At 37.9% G+C, this 21,419-nt stretch overlaps 1 protein-coding gene across 5 annotated transcripts in view; it reads right to left on the reverse strand.

Moving 5' to 3' along the window:
* The window catches only part of casz1 (castor zinc finger 1), a 270,853-nt gene that overhangs the window by 82,246 nt on the left and 167,188 nt on the right, over positions 1 to 21,419 (reverse strand). The window contains exon 1 of one of the 5 annotated variants that reach the window (XM_052105239.1): positions 17,569 to 17,948. The exons of the other annotated variants lie outside the window; for them this stretch is intronic. Within the exon in view, the coding sequence (XP_051961199.1) occupies positions 17,569 to 17,617 (49 nt within the window). The 5' untranslated portion in view covers positions 17,618 to 17,948. Of the gene's footprint in view, positions 1 to 17,568; positions 17,949 to 21,419 lie in introns of those variants that run through there. 5 annotated transcript variants of the gene reach the window in all.

The raw sequence follows: 21,419 nt of genomic DNA on the forward strand, positions 1-21,419 counted from the left end.
ATTTATCATAAACAATTTGAATACTGCATAAAATTAAATGGATACCGCAGCTGAACAAACGTGTATTATATGGTTGTGAGATTGTGGAACTCAGCATGCTGAGAAATAATTGTTATTCCACAGAAAGATTATAAAATATGATTACATTCAAATCGTGCTGTGACACTGCATGCTGCAAAATAACAACACAAAGGCACATTCATTACATGCACAAAAAAAACATAAAGACAGAAACATAAACAGTGAATCGGAGAACTGTCCTCTCATTGTTCATCTGACTGCACATACATAGAAAAACAGTGTTTTCCCTTTATCCAATTATTTAATGAGAGACAGAATTTGCCCCAATTCCCTCATTCTACAATGTATGACATGCTATCCTACACAAAACAAATACAAACACTCATATACGCACAGAAAAAAAAAACAAGAAAAAAAAAACTTGAACCCCTCAAAATTTCCTAGACGCTTATTGTTCAGGCATTCGGGAAAGTTTCGGATGATTTTAACCGTGATTTAATGTAGCTTTTTAAAGAGTGATGATGTCAGCACAATAGAGGACAAGCCACTAAATCCACCACATTCACCCAAAATGCCTCGATGAGATAATCATGTGTGACGTCTGCGAAAACACTTATTATATTCGGCCATCGCCTGGCTGAATCTGCTAAAACTCATCAGTGTTATTCCCTATTTCTCTCTGGGAACGACGAGAGAGAGAGAGAGAGAGAGAGAGAGAGAGAGAGAGAGAGAGAGAGAGAGAGAGAGAAAAAAGATGATCAGAACTTTGAGAGAATTTATTTTTTTCAAAGGGACAAGGCTCTTTTGAAGTTGCTCCATTGCAGTGATTCTCAAATGGTTTTGCTTAAGGACCTAGATTTAACTTCAAGTGACAACCCAAACGGTACCAATTTTTTTTAATCAAACAAAAGTAAACAAAATGTATAAAATGTTTTCATAAAAACATAAATTGTCATGCTCTCTTCAGCCAATAATTCAGAACAACAAACAGATTATGGTTGGCACAAATCATGTTTATCCTTGTTGCAAGTGTATTTAATATTTGTGTCATACTTTCTTTTTTTTTTTTGGTGTAGTTTTTTTCTTGGTTTTCGAGGATGAGGGCCAGGCAACCAGTCAATGTTGGTATCTGAGTAATCTTATTAGCTTCTACCAAGTAACATGTGATTTTTTTGGACAAAATAATGTAGAGTTTAATTGGGTGCACAGCCTTTAAAGAATATGAGAACATTTAGTTGCATTTTTTTAATTGCATTTGGCATTGTTTTTCCATTGACATTTTAGTCCACCAGTTGCGAATCATTGCTACAGACTTTAATTCGACACACAGACTTTGGCGTCATCAGATGAAAGATATGGGAAGCATTTTATCCTCCCTTTTAAAAGTTGATAAACCTATTTATTTTGCTGTCTTAATGATACACAAGTATGACGAAATGCATTCAACCATGTATAGAATGTTGCTCTATTGTTCACTATGAGCATTTGTCTGATATTCTGTGAACAATCATGTTTGACGTAGTTGCCTTTTATAAACTGGTTGTTTTTGCTAATGCTTAAGACATACAAACAGGAGAAACAACTACAGGCCTAACGACTAAGAGCGATCAGACACACCTCTATTAGCAGAACAGGGACTATTTTTATAGGCCAGGAATGGTGAAATCTTAGGCACTTGTCTCTGTTCTTGTCCACATAGGCTTTAGCAAAGTCCCATAAAAGGCTTGGAGCCGACAACTCAGTACTAGAGATAAGAAAAGGATCAACCTGAGCCTTTCTCATAGCTTAATTTATTTTAAATCCCAGATCTATTTACTCACCACCAGCAAATATCCACCTAAACCATAAGAAACTCATTGCCACTTCAGAGTGGCACCTTAAGCTAGTGCAGCAGAACTAGTCAGGTATTAATACTGTATGAATATGTCGATAATCGCAGTATATTCAGAGGCTATCGGCTGAGTTGTGAGCCTGCTGGGTCGAGCACAGTGGCTCCCTGTAGTGTAAGTTAATGATGAGGAGCTCGCCAGCACTACGTGATGTGGAGGTGAGGTCCTAGTCCTCAAACTCGGCCCCCACTGGGGCCTGACCGCCACCCGGTACCTGTTTATCATCGCCAAGGAGTTGCTTGGCTGAGGGAGGGACAGAGAGGAAGCTTCAGACAGGATATCTTCTCAGATGCGCCAGCACTTTAACCCGGCCTGTTATTAAAACTCTAATCTGTTAAACATGTCAATGTTAGCACTTTTGGCGAGATTAATAAAGCAAGACATAAAGCACAACTCCAGAGTGCTGTGCATGCCTTTTTGTTTCCTTGGGTTTTTTTTTTTTTTTTTTTTTACTGTATTCCTTTTTCTTTTTTTCATTCTGTCGAAACATTCTGGTTCAATAAACAGTTTGAATTATCTACTTGCTCATGTGTTATTTTGACAAACGCCTCGCATAAATCAGCTTCTGCGCCCTACAAAGACAGAATGCAGTAAGTATGCCAACACAAAAAAATAAAAATTGGGGAAAAGTGTCAAAATAAAAAAATAAGAATTTTTCACACTTCAATTTTGAAACTGAAAGAAAAGAAACGCAATTTTCTTTTCCAGAAAATGATAAATATCAAATGTTAGCTAAGATCTAAAGACATATATCTTCACAGAACTAACTCAAAAAGGGTTTCTAGCATGCTTATATCTAATTGGCTTTATAGAATAGGAAACAGTGGATGTGCTCGAAAAGAAAATAGGGTGATGCACAGTAACGGTGCTGAGGCGGAGGGGGAGACTTAAAGGATGTGATTTATCTGAGCTTGATTGTGTGTTAATCGAGGTTACGTGTATTAAGTGGAATCTAATTGGAACAGACACTGGCAGCCTGACAGATCGACATGATGCAGATGGATTGAGAGAGAGAGAGAGAGAGAGAGAGAGAGAGAGAGAGAAAGCAAGAGAGAGGAAGCAGTGAAGCAAATACAGTATGCAGCTTGGTGTTGTCCAAAAAAATAAATAGGTCTAGTTCAATTTAAATTGAACCTAAAGAAATTATACTTAAGGCTCTTTTGAAAGTTTCCGAGACAAAAACTTCTAATGGTGCAATCATTTAAAGAGATAGTTGACCAATAAACAAAAATTCTGTCATGATTTACTCACCCTCGTTTTCTGATCGTGAATATTGACCATGACTTTTGAACAACATTTTCAAGGTAAGAATTTCAAGAAATTATACCTAAATTTCTTGTTCCTCACACAAAGCTATCATATGGGTTCAGCAGACTTGGAATATAGTGCATATGTCATCGACCACTTTTGTAATGCTTTTGTGATGCATTTTTGCCCTTTTTGGTGCTCGATAGTTCTGGTCACCATCCACTTTCATTGTATGGAAGAGAGAAGCCTGAAGATTCTTCAAAACATCTCCTTCTGTGTTCCAAAGAAGAAAGAAAGTCAAGCAGGTTTGGAACAACATGAGAGTGAGTAAATGTTGATAGAATTTTCATTTTTGGGGTAAACTATCCCTTTAAGTGTTTGTATAATTAAACAAATACCTTTGCAATATGTTTTAAAAGAAACTTATCATCAAGGTCTCTGGCCCTTCTAGAAGACTACTAGACTCCCACCACACTGTTTTGGCATGCACACTCCACGGCCCCAGTTGCCACAAACAATCATTTATGCTTTATTAGAAACATGGGGACAAAATATCCTCTCCTTCAAAAAAGGTTTTGAGGGGCGCAGCTGCTCGATTACATCTCACCTCTGGGAGCCAAATGCCCATGTACGATCAGCTCACCAGCTTTTTCTATCACAGAAGACAACTGTTTTGAAGGCCCTTGCTCTAAATCCAAGACATTCACCCTATGACTGAGTGCCCTTTGCAACATTAGATAGAAAAAGGCACAAGCCACACCTGTTGTGCCAAACAACTGCTCTCTGAAAGGCTATACAAACACGTAACAAATTCTACCAACAGTAAAAGAGGGGGGTGAAAAATATCTGTAGCCACATGCGAAGTGCTGAACAGGAGGATATGGCTTTAAAGGGACAGTTCACCCCAAAATTAAAGTTTTGTAATTTACATACCCTCATGTTGTTCCAAACCTGTATGAATTTTCTGTTAAGCTGAACGTAAGCTGAACCAGTAAATGGTGAATGAGGCAATCATTCTGCCTAACATCTCCTTTTGTGTTCCATGGTACAAAGAAAGGTCATATGGGTTTGGAATGGCATGATGGTGAGTAAATGATGACAGAATCCCTTTAAAGGAAAAGTTGAAAAAAAAAGCCAAAAATGAAAATTTGCTGATAATTTACTCACCGTCAGGTCATCCAAGATGTATCTGAACTTTCTTCAACAGAACAGTATTTAAGATTTTAATGAAAGTATACCAGTTTTTTAGCTTCATCCAATGCAAATGAATGGACACCAATTTTAGACGGTCCAAAAAGCATACTTAGTCAGCATCAAAGTAATCCACATGACTCCAGCAGATCAAGTCTTCTAAAGTGAATTGATACATTAGTGTAAAAAAACGAATTGCTAATTAAAACTTTATACACTTTTTAAAAATCACTTCCTGTAAACACTGAACGCCTCACGTCACTGTTATGTGACGTCATCACGATGGCGCGTTCACGTGAGAGGAACGTACTTCAAGCGAAAGTTAGGCGAATCAAAATGCCGATTTAAAGCTAAAAATGTTAAAATTAACATTCAAATTTGTTTTTCACACAAACAAACGAAACTAAAAATAACTTAATCGACTGGAGTCTTGTGGATTACTTTGATGCTGACTAAATATGCTTTTTGGACCATCAAAAATTGGTGTCCATTCACTTGCTTTGGATCAAGCTAAAAACCTGGGTTACTTCCATAAAAATCATAAATCCTGTTTTGATGAAGAAAGAAACTCCTATTCATCTTGGATGGCCGAGGGTGAGTAAATTATCAGCAATTTTTCATTTTTGGGTGAACTATTCCTTTAAGTTGCTTTGCACTCTGAAACAAGAGTGGGGACACAGGCCTGTTAACAGACAGTGATTCCATCAAGGATCCGACTCAAAAATGCTCTTTGTAGTGATCTTTTATCACAACTGTGTTCAATAACAGGCCTGCATTATTAACAGCAGCATACAGCTGTCTTGTCCATTCGTATCCCTTCATTTTGCACTCGTTATTGCATGATAATAATCTCAGATTATTTCAGATAATTCAACCACAAATCGAAAAAAGGACAACAAGCACTAAATTGCTTAGTTGCATAGTATGATTATGTAGGTGAGTGTATGCTTGCTAATATGGATGTACTGTATGTGGGTGTATGTAGGCGGATATACATTGAAAAAGTTTCAGTGATTATAACATGCGGATTTCAAAGAGATTTTCGAGTGGGCTTTCCCCCTCAAGTCATTTAAACTTCAGTTTCTGCTCAAACGAGTGTGACGAAATGTTCCAAAAAGTCCAGTAATTTCAAACGGCTGAGAAGTAGAAACAGAAAAACCATGTAGCAGACCGACTGACGGCATCGTTTAGTCAAGACTAGAGAGAATAGAGCTTCACTCGTCAACACAAAATGCTCAAATCGCTCTCGACACGGTCCCGTCATTGTGCTGAGACAAGGGACTGAGCTAGTCCTCTCCTCCTCTGATTTGATGCATGTTGACTGTTACACTAATGGCATTAACAAGGACAAAATTACTATTTTGAAACACTGACTTTTCATCTTCCTAATCTGTCTGGCCATGTCCCTGTGCCCAGCCTTCCATTACGGGACCTGTGGACTGGGGTAGTGCTCCCATTGCCGGGGACCACTGGCCTGGTATGCCACACAAATTGATTGCAACATTTTGAGAGGCCAAGAAGACTATGATCATTGAAATTTGACCCTCAGCTATTTTTAAATGTTTGATTGAGATAGCTACTCATCCAGTTCAGCCCAGATTGGCCAGATAAGATTTCTCCTACTCTGGATATTCTTCATAAGCGTGGCAGGGGCCAATATCGGGCAGCACCACTGGTCACTTAGTATGCAAAATGCAGAAGCTATGCATCAAGGTATTGCAAAACAAATAAATAAATACATTTTAGCAGTCTAATTTAAAAACCTGGAAATAGGTCAAAAGTTTTAGCATTTTGAACAATGGAAAAGAAAGACCTTTTTACAAAAGGTCCTTGATTCCATTGAAGCTCACAAGGTGCAACATTCTCATATCATGCTGGATAACATGGACCATCAGGATTCATACAAACTTGTGGAATCCATGCCAGCTCGAGTGCATGCTGTCATTAAAGCAAATGGGAGAAATTTATATACGATTTACACTAACTTGCGGGTAATTTGTAATGAGAAAATTTATTCTCAGCCTGAAAAGTGCACTGTATGTGGTGTACATGTTGAGGCAGTAAAGCTTTTATTTGGACTCTTTCGGCTGGTTCCTGTGCTTCTAGAATGTTCTTTATCAGTGTCTCCAACAAAGATCAGCAATGTACTGTAATTAACATTTCGACAGTGTACTATCACTTTCTCTCTATTTTATAATCAGTAAAGGTTTTCTAAGGTGAAAATGCTAACAAATCCCAATAATTAGAGACTGAAGTACACTTTTTATGATGTGCATATTTCTCAACCAGGAACTAGGCGAAGAGACATGTTTTGGCAAGTTGTTTATATATATATATATATATATATATATATATATATATATATATATATATATATATATATATATATAAATGTTTTCCCTGTGAGCTTCAAAAATGTCTCTCTGTCAGTGTATATAGAGAAAACAGAAGATGCATTAAAAGTGCCATAACTTGCATAACCCGGCTGGGCTAAAATCAATTGGAATGGATAGTTAAGCTGGCGCTAAAAATCAATGAGCAATTCATGTCCTTGATCACACTGTGTCAGTTCTCTCAGTGTTAGAGCTCAAAGCCTAACAGAGCATAACCAGCCCTCCCCCTGTGCATTACATGTACTGTATATACATACTGTACATATAGTTTGGTCCAAATGTCTGAGGCGAATAGTTATAAATGTTTAGAATATAATATACAGTGGCTGCTTACCAGAAGTGAATCAAGTTTCTACCAGACACAAACTCTAATTGAAAGTGGACAAAATTCAAATTGACATATTCTACAGATAAAAGTGCCCCATCAGATGAATCCCATTAGATTTTTGAGCCAAATGGATGCTCATTTTTTATGCATCTGCAAATGATTACTGCAGGTAAAATGGTTTTCCTCTCACAATCTGACATTAATGCGCTAAATAATTTTTTTAACCCTAATAAAAAACAATCTATAGTTTTAAAATGCTCAGTAAAAACAATGTAAATAAATCAAACATTGAGGATATATTTTTGAATGTCTCTCCTCTCTATTAGTGGTTTTATAACATTTGCATGAATTATTAATTAACTCCGGGTTTAGTGAAATAAGAGATAATGTGAGACATGTGATCCAATAGATGGGCTAAATGTCATCTGTCACAGAGAAACGCGTTAAAATAGAGGATCACTTTCCAGCGGCAGGCTCAGCTTTCACCCAGGGGAGGGGAGATTTCTTTTACTTCTGCAAAATACCTCTTTCAAATATCATAAAGCCTATTACTGCACACTCTAAAGGACTTATTATAGCCCTATTGGCTGGAGTTCAAGTATCTTTTTAGTTTAAGGTAGATTATAGTTCAGGATACATGTATTTATTACTTTATAGTGCTATTTTTTATCTGATCTAACCCATAAAAATAAATGGTTGGTGTAATCAAATCAGCCGGGTTGATTCAGTTCAGTTTATTATATAAATAATATTTTTCACTTAAATAAAACCAGTTAATTAGATTACATTTTTAGTTTCACATTTGTCAGTTACCTCACAAAAAAAAAAAAAATGCCATTGTTACAAAGGTTGAGATTACGTGCCAGTCCGAAACCCTACATTTCATAGCCAATATCCCTCCTTCTCTCCCCCAACCTGAACCCCGCCTTGAGACATCTTAACATGAAAATAGCATTTTCTTTTCCCATTCTATGTCAACAGCTTAATGAGACAGGTTTAATACAGATTTGAGTGTAAAGGGAGGTGAAGGGTCTCTTTCCAGCACAGTAAGTGGAAGCAGCAACCAGCCGTCTGTCTATTAGTGTCAGAACCTGTGTAAGAGGTAAAACAGACTCCCTGTTAAGGGAGCTTTTCACTGCCTCATTCATACAGTGGCCAGTGAAAATGAGCTGCTCTTTGATTCATTTCACAAGCATGATCGGCTGTGTGTGGGGAAATGTTGGTATGTTTTATATAATGTAAATGGCTAGAGGGGAGGTAAAGAGGTTTGTGTGTGTACTGTACAGACTTAGCTAGAGTTTGGGGTCAAAACTGTCCTCAAAGTGAGCTAAATTTGACAAAACCCTAAATTCAGGGACATTCAAGGAGCATTCAAATAAATATTGTTTTTCAAAATTCAGAAAATGTGAAAAGATTGCTTTCAAGGGCTGGGTTAGGGTGTGGGTTAGTCTGTAGTAATAATACTTAGCTTTATATACAGCCAATAGAAGTCAATGGTATGTCCTCATTATGTCTACACATGTGAGTGTGAGTGTAAATTTATTAATAAACTGTGTACAAAAAGTCACACAGTCACTAGTGTACAATATACCATTTCTGTCTTTCTTTCTTTCTTTCTTTCTTTCTTTCTTTCTTTCTTTCTTTCTTTCTTTCTTTCAACCACAAACATCAGGGCAAAACATGAATGCCAAAGTGAAAACCCTCCAGCATTATTGACGACATAATTCTCATTTTAAAAAGTGACTTCACTTGTGTTTGTGTTTTGCATGACAGCCTAATTACAATATTTCACTTTTCCTTTTGATTCACTCTATTTGTGCACAGTTAGGACCAGCGTAAACTGACTGCCAGTTAAAACAGCAACGAGACACGTCATGGAAAACTTTATGATCTCATGTTCCTGTTAATCAAGGTTTGAAAAAAGCGAAGTCCTTCATATTTACCTAAACCAGCTCACTTTATGTAGCATTATTTTATGGGGTTGTTGTTCTGACATCAGGTATTATAACTTTGCATTCTTTCCCAAGGTCGGCTGTTGGCGTGACAAACATTATTTACTTATGGGGCTTTTCAGGTCAGTTCTATTACATTTACATCAAATAATTTTTGATAAGGGATGTAAAAGATCTATAAAACACAACCATAAATGGGAGAGGTGTAGTTGAGGAAAAAAGTACAAAAGATAAACACTTCTTTTTTTTTTCTTTTTTTTTTTAATCTTTGACACGTTGATATTTTTTGTGTTGAACCTTGATGGCAACGTGCTGCTAAACTAGGCCAGCAAAGTGGGTACCAGCTCTTGTTTCTACCCAAAGTACCCATCTCTTATCTCTACAGCTCTATAATCACTTAACAAAGACTCAGGCATTTGCACAAATTAAAACATCAATAATGCACGAGTGCTTTTCTGTATTTGCCACACATCCCATTGCTGGGGCACCAGCACTCTCTCGAAATGTGCCATGCTCTTGCCCCGAGAGACCTCAAATCCACTACCAAACCCAGCCAACCCACTACCCAGGAAGGGACGAAAAATTTGACATGATAGGGGGGGCGGGGGGGGGGGGGTGTGCTTGTTTTTAAGAATGAGGGAAAGTGGCACCAACACCCTTGAGTGGTGTACTTCCATAAACAACATCACCACAGCATGGCCACCGTTTGTCATTAGCGGTTTCGCTGAAAACACAGACACAGCTTTAATTCAGGCCTGGGATTCTGCCCTATCTTTACAAATCTAAATCTGCACAAGCAAGTCTCTTATTTAGAGGGATGAGAGCAACCAAACGATCATATTAAGATTAAATATTGCTTGTTAAATATGCATAAAAGGGGTCAAAATGAGTCCACTATAGGAGAGGAAGGGTGGAGGAGAAAATATTACAACTTAAAGGGTCTGAGGACGGAGCCAGGCGGTTTCAGCATATGAGGACGGATGTGGACGTTCCATTAGGACATGAATTGCATGCCCTCTTTATGTACCATCCACATTCCTCTCAGTATGTATAGTCTATACCTTAAATATGAGATAACCATTCACATACTGCAGGATTTGTAACATGTGGGCTTGAGCCAAATGTACATGTTTGTGAACATTAAACACATTGGCAAAATTCCTTGTACGGGCACAAAGATGACACATAGAGCTTTAAGACAAACCAACTTATAAAGACTCACACCCACAGGCATTTCAGCTGTGGTATTGAAATTAAGTTGCTTTATTTTCCAACTATTATGTGAATGCTTTTCATCCTTTTTTCTAAACAGTGATAATTTCATGCTCCAGGCCAGTTTATCATTATTCCCCAGTTTTTCCCTTGCAAACAATCCCCTTGTTAGAAAACTGTTAAGACAGGCGCTTGATACACAAATTGCGCTCGACCAAGCGAATTTGTTTTTCAAGGATGACCTGTTTAATCATCTCATTTTCTTTTGCGGACGTTTATTCATCTGGTTTCCATGGTTACGGAGAACATTAAGGGGCTACAGTAATAAGGCTGGAGAGTCAAACAGGTAATAAAAAAATTAACGCCATTTTCCAGCAGCCAAGGACCGTCTCTGAAATGAATCAGGGGAGAGGGGAGCGCACACACAGGTGAAAAGGGGCCTCCAATATTTCCAAACAATTAAGGGCCGGGTGGGTTATTTCACTCTGTAGAGAAGCTCAGACGGGCACCCAATGGACATGACACTTTCAGAACAATTAGTGCTTGGCAGGAGAATTGTTTTAAAGTCATAATGTTCCATTATTTATCGTGATAGTCTGATTACTTATCAAAACCATCAAAATCCTTTGAATTACGATTATTAAATCTTTCTAAGATAAGATTACTGTTTAATTGCAGAAATGCGTAGTTATGGAAACATGTTGTATAACTGTAGATGACTCACGTTTTTTTTTTTTGTTTGTTTATGCAGATTGTTTCATCGCAAAGACTCTAAGTGAAATTACTTTTTGGAAATTATTTTTACCATTTCTAAAGTCGTTAAAGGGATGTTTCACCCAAAAAAAATTTTATTATCATTTTCTCACCCTCAAGTTGTTCCAAATTTGTATGACTTTCTTTCTCACGTACAACACAAAAGAAAAATGTTCACTTTCATTGAATGAAAAAAAAAAATATATATATATATATATATTGTTCAAATTTGTGTGTTCCACAGAAGAAAGTCATATGGGTTTGGAACAACATGAGGGTAAGTAAATAATGGCACAAAATTTTCATTTTTGGGTGACCTATACATTTAATGTCTCTCTAACTCCCTCGACACTGACAAATGTTGTCCCTTTGTACCCACCAATGAGTTCAACTATAAGCCAAATATAGAAAATTCCAGCACAATAGGGAGGACAGGTGTTAGAACCCCTTTCTAAGTGGCTGGGCTCAGTAAGTGAGACTCACAAAAGCCAAATATGGTATTCAAGGATAGCAGAGTACAGGCCAAATAAACAAGCCATTAGCATTCTCTCTATCTCTCCCCTACCTGCCTTATGCATTCAGACAATCCACACATACCAGGGATCTACAGCACAGATTGCATAATATAAGGGATAAAAGCAAAAAAAAGTTGTAAACAAACTCTGGGCAGCTATGAACAGGTATTTTCATTCTATTTCTGCTGGTTGTGCAAGTCACAACATGGCATTTGTCATGGTCTGCGCAATGCTGGAAAATATCTAAATCATGCTGGAACAGTATTTAATGAAGGCTGCCTTCAACAACCCAACATGCCCTATCATTCATTACTCAGTGTGTATGAATAGATGGACATAAAATTGCACAAATAATAGCGCACAAGCCTGGTGTCAGGTGGCTTGTTTGCCACATAGCTTGCACAGGGTTTGACTTATTTCGTAAGTTCAATAAACAGTCATTCCAAACTAAATGACATTTTTAAAAAAAAATAAAACATATAATAAAATGAAATTAAACTGTACAATTGTCCTAAAGAACTATTTTGAACTGATCTGATATTTCAAAATTACTTTTGTTGGTGTAACCTAATGTAGTCAGGCTAATATTTCTGACTTGCGTTAAACCAGTTTGTTTAAAATGTTCCATATTAAGCACATTTTTAGGTTACCTGAAAAAAACTTATATTGTGTAAAGAGACACTTGCCATTTGTGTTTTAGCAACTTTTTTAGAATTCAAGTTGAAGCAATTTTTAGTACATCTCAGCCACACCTGTAATCAAGACAATGCCAATGTGGAGCCTGCAGACTATCACTTCTCATACAGACTAAAGGTATGGACACCTGGACAACCCAGTCTGTACAAACACTTTAGACTTCTCCACTTTGGTCTTTACAAAAAATCGGGGACAGTGCAGAACAGTTTTGTGAGTTCAGAAATCTCCAAAAGAGGACACAGAGAAGAGTTTGGAAAAAAAGCACTAAGCTCTAGCCATGAGACCGCCAACTGCTCTGTTAACAGCCTCTTAACAGGTGTGGGTCTAAGAACCATGTAATCCTATCAAGTTACAGAGTTTAAAAAAAAATAAAAAAATCAGTCAAACAGCAAACTCCTGAGCCCCCTTTTGCTCTCTCTCTCTTGTTCGCTCTCTTTGCTTGGTTTAGTGTGTTGGCAGTGACAGAACTGAACAGCTGGGTCTTAGATTTATCATGTACAGACTGCAATTATTGCGGCTGGTGCCTGCTACTGACCCAAGTCAATAGAATGTCACAAGCAAAAGCACATACAACGGACTCACGGTAGGGGAGGTTTCAAACGCAAGCACCCCTGTTTGCAGTCAATTACCAGAGAGGACATTATATCAGCACTGTGACTCTCTAATGCAAACAATCTCTGAGGGAAAAAAAGGCAACAGGGAAGACAGTGCAACGCGTTCATTTCTGTGCTTATCATGGGGGGAAAATGTAAGGATTGTCTTAAAGGAAAAATATCCAGCAGGAAAATAACTGCATGTTTTTTCATGACTGATTAGATGAGGAGGATTCGCTAATTCCACTTGATAAAACTTCAGGAGATTAATGTTACAAGCACACGGAAACTGACTGACAATATCAGGCCTGTTATGTTACAGACCGATAATAAATTTTACAGATTGTATATATATATATTTTTTTTTAACAATATTCACACTTACCTACATGATCGGGTCCTTCATATCAGGCCTACCAATAAATGGCAAAATCTTGTTCCAGCTTTCCATTTGTGAGCATTAAAATTTTTCATAATTTACTTTGTTCGTCAACAAAAAAAAAATCTTATTTTTATAATTATTATATAAACCTTCATTATACATATCATGCTTTTATCATTGTAGTCTAATTATTATTTATTTATCATTGTGTAAAAATCTTAAATAATCTGTGCTGCATATTATTTATTGAACATTTTAACATTTGAAAATTATTAGCTTTTTTAAATGTATATATATATATATAATTGGGTCAAAGATAAAGAGCTAAAGACTCCCAGAAAAGACACAAAGTATCCATCCGCTCCACCAATCAGTTGTTTAGCTATAACCGGCAAACGGCAAGCCACCCGCAAGGACAGATAAGTTCAACGCACCACATTTCCCCATTCCCACCAGACTACAGAAACTCATCAGAGTGAAGTACTCCGAGCACGAATCCAGTGGCGTGCACTCAGCCGTCAAGAGCGGGTCGTGGTATAGCCCTTCTAACAACCCTGCCTGAAACCTGCCTACAGGGTTGTTCACACCTTAAAGACCTCTGCCACATTTAAAAGGATTATTCGCCACATTTTGTACCGGCTTAATCTTCCTTTCAGACGGCATAATAAGGGAGCGCCGATAAGCGGAGCATGCAAATTTCATTCTAGGCCATCGAAGCTCCAGCTTTCAGACAAACAGACTAAAGTATTCCACACTGTGCTAATTGCTTCATCATATTCTTCTTTTGCCCTCTTATTTGCCATATCAGCTGCCACAGATTATTTGTCTCCCCCACTTTGCATGAAATTAGAATTTCATGTGGAAGATCATAAACTTGAATTGGAGTCATTTTGTGCATAGAGGAGCACCAGCTTTCGATAACTTTGTAATCATATGTGCCGAAACATGGACATCATATGTTGTGTTTCAGCACTGAGGGGAAGAAATTGATTATTTGTTAATTGTGTGTGTCATATTCGTTGCAAAGTGTGAGGCAGATAGCTAGAGATCGCATGCATGCCATGTGAAAGGCTTATTTTGCGAGATGCAAAAACTTGAACCACAAGCCCTGTGAGGCACCAATACTTTTTGTTTCACTGAAAATGACACCATCGCCAGAATTCTCCTGAACCGTACTTTTGTAACTGCATTTGCTTACAGCCAGGGAAATTACATTCTGGGAAATTATGCCATTCCTCAAATCATTTGATCATATCAGCTCATTCACAAAGACACAATACTGTGACACGTATATTTATATTCGTTTTGAAAATGTTCACTTACATTTAACACAAACAAAGTTATTTTTAAATTATTAAGTTATTCAAAATTATTTATTTATTAGAAGTCTGCTAAATGAATACATGTAAATTATTATTATTAACACAATTATAATAACTGCATATTTCAAGCATTTAAAACTATGGATGTTTGTAATCAATTTGTTTTGTTTTAATTTGGGTCTGGTGTCTGCATGAATGTGAAGGAGAGAGGAGAGGATAGGAGAGGATAGGGGAGAGGGGAGAAGAGAGGAGAGGAGAGAGAAGAGGATAGGAGAGGAGAGGAGAGGGGAGTGGAAGTGAGGAGAGAGGGGAGGAGAGGAGAGGTGGGGAGGAAAGAGGAGAGGAGAAGAGAGGAGAGAGGGGAGGAGAGGAGAGGAGGGGAGGAGAGAGGAGAAGGGAGGAGCCTGGAGTTTGATCCATTCCTCTATAAGCTTGTGTGTGAGTGTGTGTGTGTGTGTGTGTGTGTGTGTGTGTGTGTGTGTGTGTGTGTGTGTGTTTGCTGAGAGCTCGGGATGTATCGGGGTATTAGGATGACAAAGTTCATTTAGATGTTGGGGGGGCCAGTGCAACTAACTCAATCTTCTCTGTATGTGATAGACATATCAATATAAAAATATTAAAAAAAAATAGTTTTTGTCAAGTAAGCTAAAACATCTGTTTGGTGTGGTAACATCGAAACTAACTGGTTTTAATCAACCTGACTGCATTAGGCTATGCCAAAAAGGGTCCTTTTTGAAGGTTTAGATCGGGTAGAAATAAATCCATAAGGAAACAATTGCACGTTACCACTTTTTTTGTGTACTATTCTCACATATATCAGCATGCCATATTTTAATACAAAATAATTATTACATTAAAACCAATAATAATAATAATAATAATAAAAAAACAAGTAATAAAAAATCTTGATCCTGTCTTAAGTTACATATTCTGTTGAAAATGCACTTCAGATGTCCTGCTAAAAGGAGAGCTCTCGCCTCTCTCAGCGATCGAATGTGCTGGGGGTCCCTCAGGAAAAATAAGCATAAAAGAGGTTAAATGTGATGCCTAGCATCCTTTCCCCCTGTAATGTCCCCCCATCCAAACGTTCTTCAAAACTCTGTTAATCTGCAACACACAACACTCCCATTAGCATAGCCCGGCCCCCTCATAAAAATTCCAGCTAGTTTAATTAAAAAATGTAAATTTACTGTCATCCGAAGAGCTGCAGAATTAGGACAGCAACAGTCTTTTTTATTGCTTAAGACATCAAATTGATTCAGTTGTTGCTAAATTGTGATAAAGGTTATTGAGGGCTGCAGACCTTCGCTTTTTTTTCCTCCTCATTTGATCCTATTTTGCAGATGAGTGGTAAAGGTGCTGAGAGTGGACAGAGGCTAAAAACTGCTCTCGCTGGCACCGGAAAAAAGCTATTGGAGTAATAAAATAACTCCGGTCATCTGAACAGAGGGCACACAGCAAAGTGGCACATTTTAAAATCTTGGGTGTGTCTTTGCACAATTAGAATTAAAACAAAGCATTTGAGACTTTTTGCATCAAAATCTTTCTGATATAAATGTCAGTATTAATCTCAACCCACTTTTTAAGTTCATAAATTTAAAGAGATAAAACTACATTTATTCTCACTTTGTTTTATTTAATATTTCGCCGTTTGTCTTTTAGCAAAAACTGTTCACTGAGCACGAGTAATGAAGTAGAACAACGGTGAAACAAAGTTCTTGCCTGAGGACAATGCATGAAGACATCACCTCAAAACCTTTGCCAAAAAACAGTGGTTGAATTATTGCTTAATATTAAAACTTTCAACTATTGTAAAACCTACTTTGGACACTTGATGCATTCAATGACGTACAGTATGTGTGTGTTTAATTTCCAAACTAAAACAAATAGATCATGGATATTAGCTATTCAGACCTACAATTCTGTATAAAAAAACAACAAAAGTGACATTTTAAAAACTTAATAACTTGTAATAAATCGTAATAAAATGTCAGTTTTTAAGTGAATCTAGCAGTAAATATACAGTGTGTCACACTACATACAGTAATCAAATAAGCAGAAATGTTACGTTTGAAATTTTACATAAACAACATCAAGTAAAATCCACCGAAACCCACACAAACCAACAACTGTGCGAATAAACGCTATAATTCTGGAGTAACCTAAAACCACTGATAAATAAAAATGTATAGGAAATTTTCAGAACAAACTGAGACACAAACTCCAAATCACACAATACAAACTAGCGATACTTGAACAACAGCTCTGTGATGTTAAAATGTTTATGGAACATATTTTAATAGTTCTAATTTTATAACAATATCTGTGACATATTCATATCTAATAGCTCACTCATAAGGTGATGAAATTAGGAAACAGGACAGAGTGACTGATATCAATTGCATGTGCTTCAATATATCCGTAAACGGAGGAACGGCGGATGGGGAGATAGGGATGTAATTTGTTCTGTGCCCTTACATGTGCCAAAACAACGTTACTACAGCATTTTGTTTACTCAGTCCCCTTGGCAACAACCCCCTAGGCCACACCAGTCACTTCACTGATATTTTTACATGCTTATGTATGTTTACCACTATAAAGATATATAAATGTCCCCAGCCCTGTCTCTTTTTCTTTCAGACAAACACGACTACTTTAATAAAAGAAGATACAGTATATGTGCTTCAAAGACCGCCGGAATCCTGTAGGTAAGAGTGATATCCCAAGGCTAAATAATAGAGCAAATAAACTTAGATACTTCTAGGTCTAAAATGAAAGTAGTCTACTTAAATTGTTCCTCTCCTGAGAGACATAAGTATAGTGAGAAAAGAAAAGAAAACAGGACTCAAGGAGCGAGTGATCGTATTAAATGCTGCCATCTTCACAGGGCTTGTCACTCAGCTATAAATAAAGGTACAGTAAACTCAAAACAACGACACACAACTGTTAACACAGGACCAACTTTCCTTTACAACCACTTACCATTGATAAACAAACACATACATATTTTATATTAATGCACTCACTTATGGGCATGCACACAAGTACTGCTATAGAGAGGAGGGTCACTTACCATATTCAGGGTAGTCAGAGTTAAATCCTCTCAAGCATGTAACTTTCATAATATTACTCAACTCTGTTTGAAAATCATCAGAAGTAAGCTGGTCTACGAGAAAGGAGAACTAAAAGAACTTAACAATAAAAGTAGCTTTTTTTTCTCTCAATCATGTACTAAACTCCTTGACATGTAATCTGTCAATAGTTTGTAACAGAGATAACGCCGGCTGCCACGAGTGAGCTTGATTGGCAGCTTGGCTTGGCCCCTCCCTCCTGTGGTTTGACGGGGTAGGTGAAAGAATATAGAGCCGGCCCCTTCCTTGCCCGCTCCTCCTGACTCTCTCTCTCTCTCTCTCTCTCTCTGTCTCTCTCTGTCTCTAGTTCTGCTCTTGTACACACGCACACACACCAAGCAGTTGGCGATGGATGAATAGGCAGATAGGAAATTACAGCAGAACTGGAACCTGAGCACACTTTTTTCCTCCCCTTAGTGGGCCGGCCTTCCCATCTCTGGGTTCTTCTAGCCTTTCAACTCTCTAGGGGAGGAGCTTTCCATGATTCCATGAAAATGATGAGGGAGGGAGGACCAAAGGCACAGAAAACGCATCAAGCTCACTAGATTTATCAGTCTTTCATTTTTTTTTATTTTGTTTGCATGGAATTTTTAGATAACAGCACGGCTGTTTTAAATTGAACAAAGTGTCCTGTTTTTGTTTATCACAGGGAATCTGATGCCGTGGGAAAGACCCTCACTGCCTTACTGTATATTTGAATAATGCAGGTAATTTTATGAGTGTTATTTACCAAAAACAGGAAGTTGTGGGATATTGTAAAAATTAATACCAGTGACTTCATGTGTAAAATGGGAGTGGTCATATAAAAGAACGAGGACAATATTTTATATATATATATATATACAGGTATATATATATATATATATATATATATATATATATATATATATATATATATATATATATATATATATATATATATATATATATATAACCTGTACAATTTGTAATGTAAAGTATACTCTTTATTTTAACTATTTTAATATCTAAGGTGTATATTGTATCAAATTTCATTTTCAAATATCTAAAAATCCCCTTATTTTCTCATTAAAGTTTACTAATTTGAAGAGTCATATTTCTGCAAAGAGACAGACAGAGAGAGACATCAATATTGTAGAGCTCACATGGTGAAGTAACCTTATCCACAGAACAGTTGGTTGTATATTACAAATAAGGTAAAAAACCTTACGTGTCCCCATCCCCCGATCCCTTTCTCCCTCCCTTTTCCCCAGCTTCTCTTCGTCATTCATCTTAACATGCGTGCTATGCGCTCGTCCTTCTGATAAGGTATCAGTTTTCATTATAATTTCAGGTAAAAAGATAAACGGCAGCTGTTACCAGGTGACAATGAAGACTTTATTAGACAAAGCCCTTATTTGCCTGGCAGTTTCCTTCACTGCGGCATGCAAAAAGTGCAGCCGGACATTTTCAGCATATTTCCAAAATAAAGGTGGTCAACTTTCAGAAATATTGCCATTTTCAACTCGAACTGCAAATTACATTAAAGTCAACAAAACAAAACTACCTACATTTCTAAAAAGCTGAGAAATAAGTCCAGCGAAAAAAGGGAAATGCATATTCTGGGTAATGTCTCATAACGCTGCGAAATGAGTCAATCCAAAGTTCCTGTTTGCTAACTGCTTCATCTCATTTGTGGGCAAAAAACAGGTTTTTGTTGATTTAGTGATTATGTGGATGAGTCATTATGCAACAATGGCAAAATGTTCCCACCTTAAACTCAATAATCCAGATGGGACAAGCCAGTTGAATTCAGTCATCAAATATCTTTATGGCATTCCAGAGAAAAACCTTAACATGCAAAATATTAGCAAACACACCACACCTATCGTCCTTTGCCAACTTTACAAAAGTTTAGCAACAAAACAAGACAACGCCACATTCACATTAGAACATTTGTAAATTGGTAAAGCAACATTAAAATACCACACAACTGCTGTTCAAGTCTGAAAAAAGGTTCTTTCAAACTCGCTCTTCCGCTAAAAAAGATAGATAAACGCAATGAATATAACAATGCGTAAAGTCTTGATTCAGATTCAGCACAATGATCAAAAGCGTCAGTCTAGCGCATGTATCCACAGGGCAGTGCCAGGATAATTCTGATTGCCGCTGTACTGTTTTCTGGTTGTAAACTCCATAAACGCAATGCAGAAACTACCAAAACAAGCAATTTACATTTTAAGTGTAAGGTGGAGTAAAGATAAGTTCTATCAGGAAGACACGCAGGCTTGAGTGAGGTTTAAGATGCCATTTATTTGATGAATGTAAAACAGAAAAGTAATGTCTCTCTTTGGCATAGGCCCCGTCTGGCGGTCCGAGGGAGTTGTACTCGGAACTATCATATCCTGTCAGAGATAGCAGGCAGGGGCGAGGAGCCTACCCCCATGCGGGACGGGGCTCAACTGGTGGTGGTGGGGTGGTGGAGGTTGCCGGTTAGCACACTGAAACAGCAATATGATAGATTGTGAGCAGACTTATAAAGCAATGGCTTACATGCGATTGGCTACCCAGCTAATGATGTGATGATGTACAGCTGCTAGTCTTCCCGCTAGAACTACGCAGCGCTTCCATTTCAGGCTCAACTTGTGCAGTTGTTGGCTGTCATTACAACTTGAAGTAACTAATGATATCAACGTAACTAACCTCGAGCCACAGCTTCGTTTCATCTACCCACTCTCGGGCATGGCACTGTCAAAAGATGGTCATCGTGACTCTGTAAAGTATTGTCATAATGGAGCCACGTGTTGTTTTTTATTTGTCAATTTTTGCTAATTTAATATGCTAAACATTTCGTTATCCGATGAAAACACAAGCCGATGTGAGTGAAAATACTGGAGACCAGAAAATGAAATCCGTTGTGTATTGTGGAACACTTCCGTGCTTTGAAAAATAGGTGGATACACAGAAAAGCAGCGCAGACAGATGCAAAAATGTGTTCGGTGTCAACGTCCCCTAACGCCCTAATGAGATGTGCAGTCAAACCGTTAAGTGAGTTTTGATAAGGCTAAGCAAGTGCAACGTATTGTACGGTAGGGTACGATGTGCTGCGGCAGATCATTTTTCTTTTCGCTGCCATTTCTGTGTCTCTGAGAAGAGCTGAATGGCGTTTGATGTGGCCAATTATGACGGTATGCTCAGGGCATGGGGGCGGCAATGAGGGGGGGCTGTGATATGGCAGGGCTACATCTGTCAACGAGATGCAGGGGCCAGACGTTTAGCGCCCCCTGACCGCGCACTCCAGGAGGGGCTGGTCTGATGGCTGCCCGCTCCAAGCACCTCGATCTGCTGGGACAAAAGCCAGCGCCCAGTTGAAAGATGTGAATTGAGGGGCTTTTGTGCCGAGGGCCCGGGGCCATGTGGAGTGAGAAAACTGACCTTTGCCAGGAGTTAGATTGTGTTTGAACCCTCTCGCTGTCTCAGTCAGTGGGACAGTGCAGACTGAGTGGACAACTGTGATGTATCGCTGAAAAGCAGAGAGAGGAGGAGGGCATGAAAAAGAAAATCTAATAAAAAAGACAGAAGAAGGAGCATCATCAACTCTTCGGACTAAAAAATAAGCTTTCCCACAGAGATTGTTTCACCATTTAAAATGGTGCTGAGCAGCTTTTTTTTTCTCCTTAGCAGTTTTTCTCAAATCTCAATTGTGAAACTGACAGGAAATTGAATATGACAAACTGGAGTGTGGTGCGGCGCCTTGAAAAGAAGGCCTGAGAAAGCGTTTGCCCTTGTATTGTTCTAGTGAGTCTGTGATGTTGGATATTATTCCCCCTCACGT

Source organism: Xyrauchen texanus, chromosome 35 (genome assembly GCF_025860055.1).
Source record: "Xyrauchen texanus isolate HMW12.3.18 chromosome 35, RBS_HiC_50CHRs, whole genome shotgun sequence".
Classification (NCBI taxonomy): domain Eukaryota; kingdom Metazoa; phylum Chordata; class Actinopteri; order Cypriniformes; family Catostomidae; genus Xyrauchen; species Xyrauchen texanus.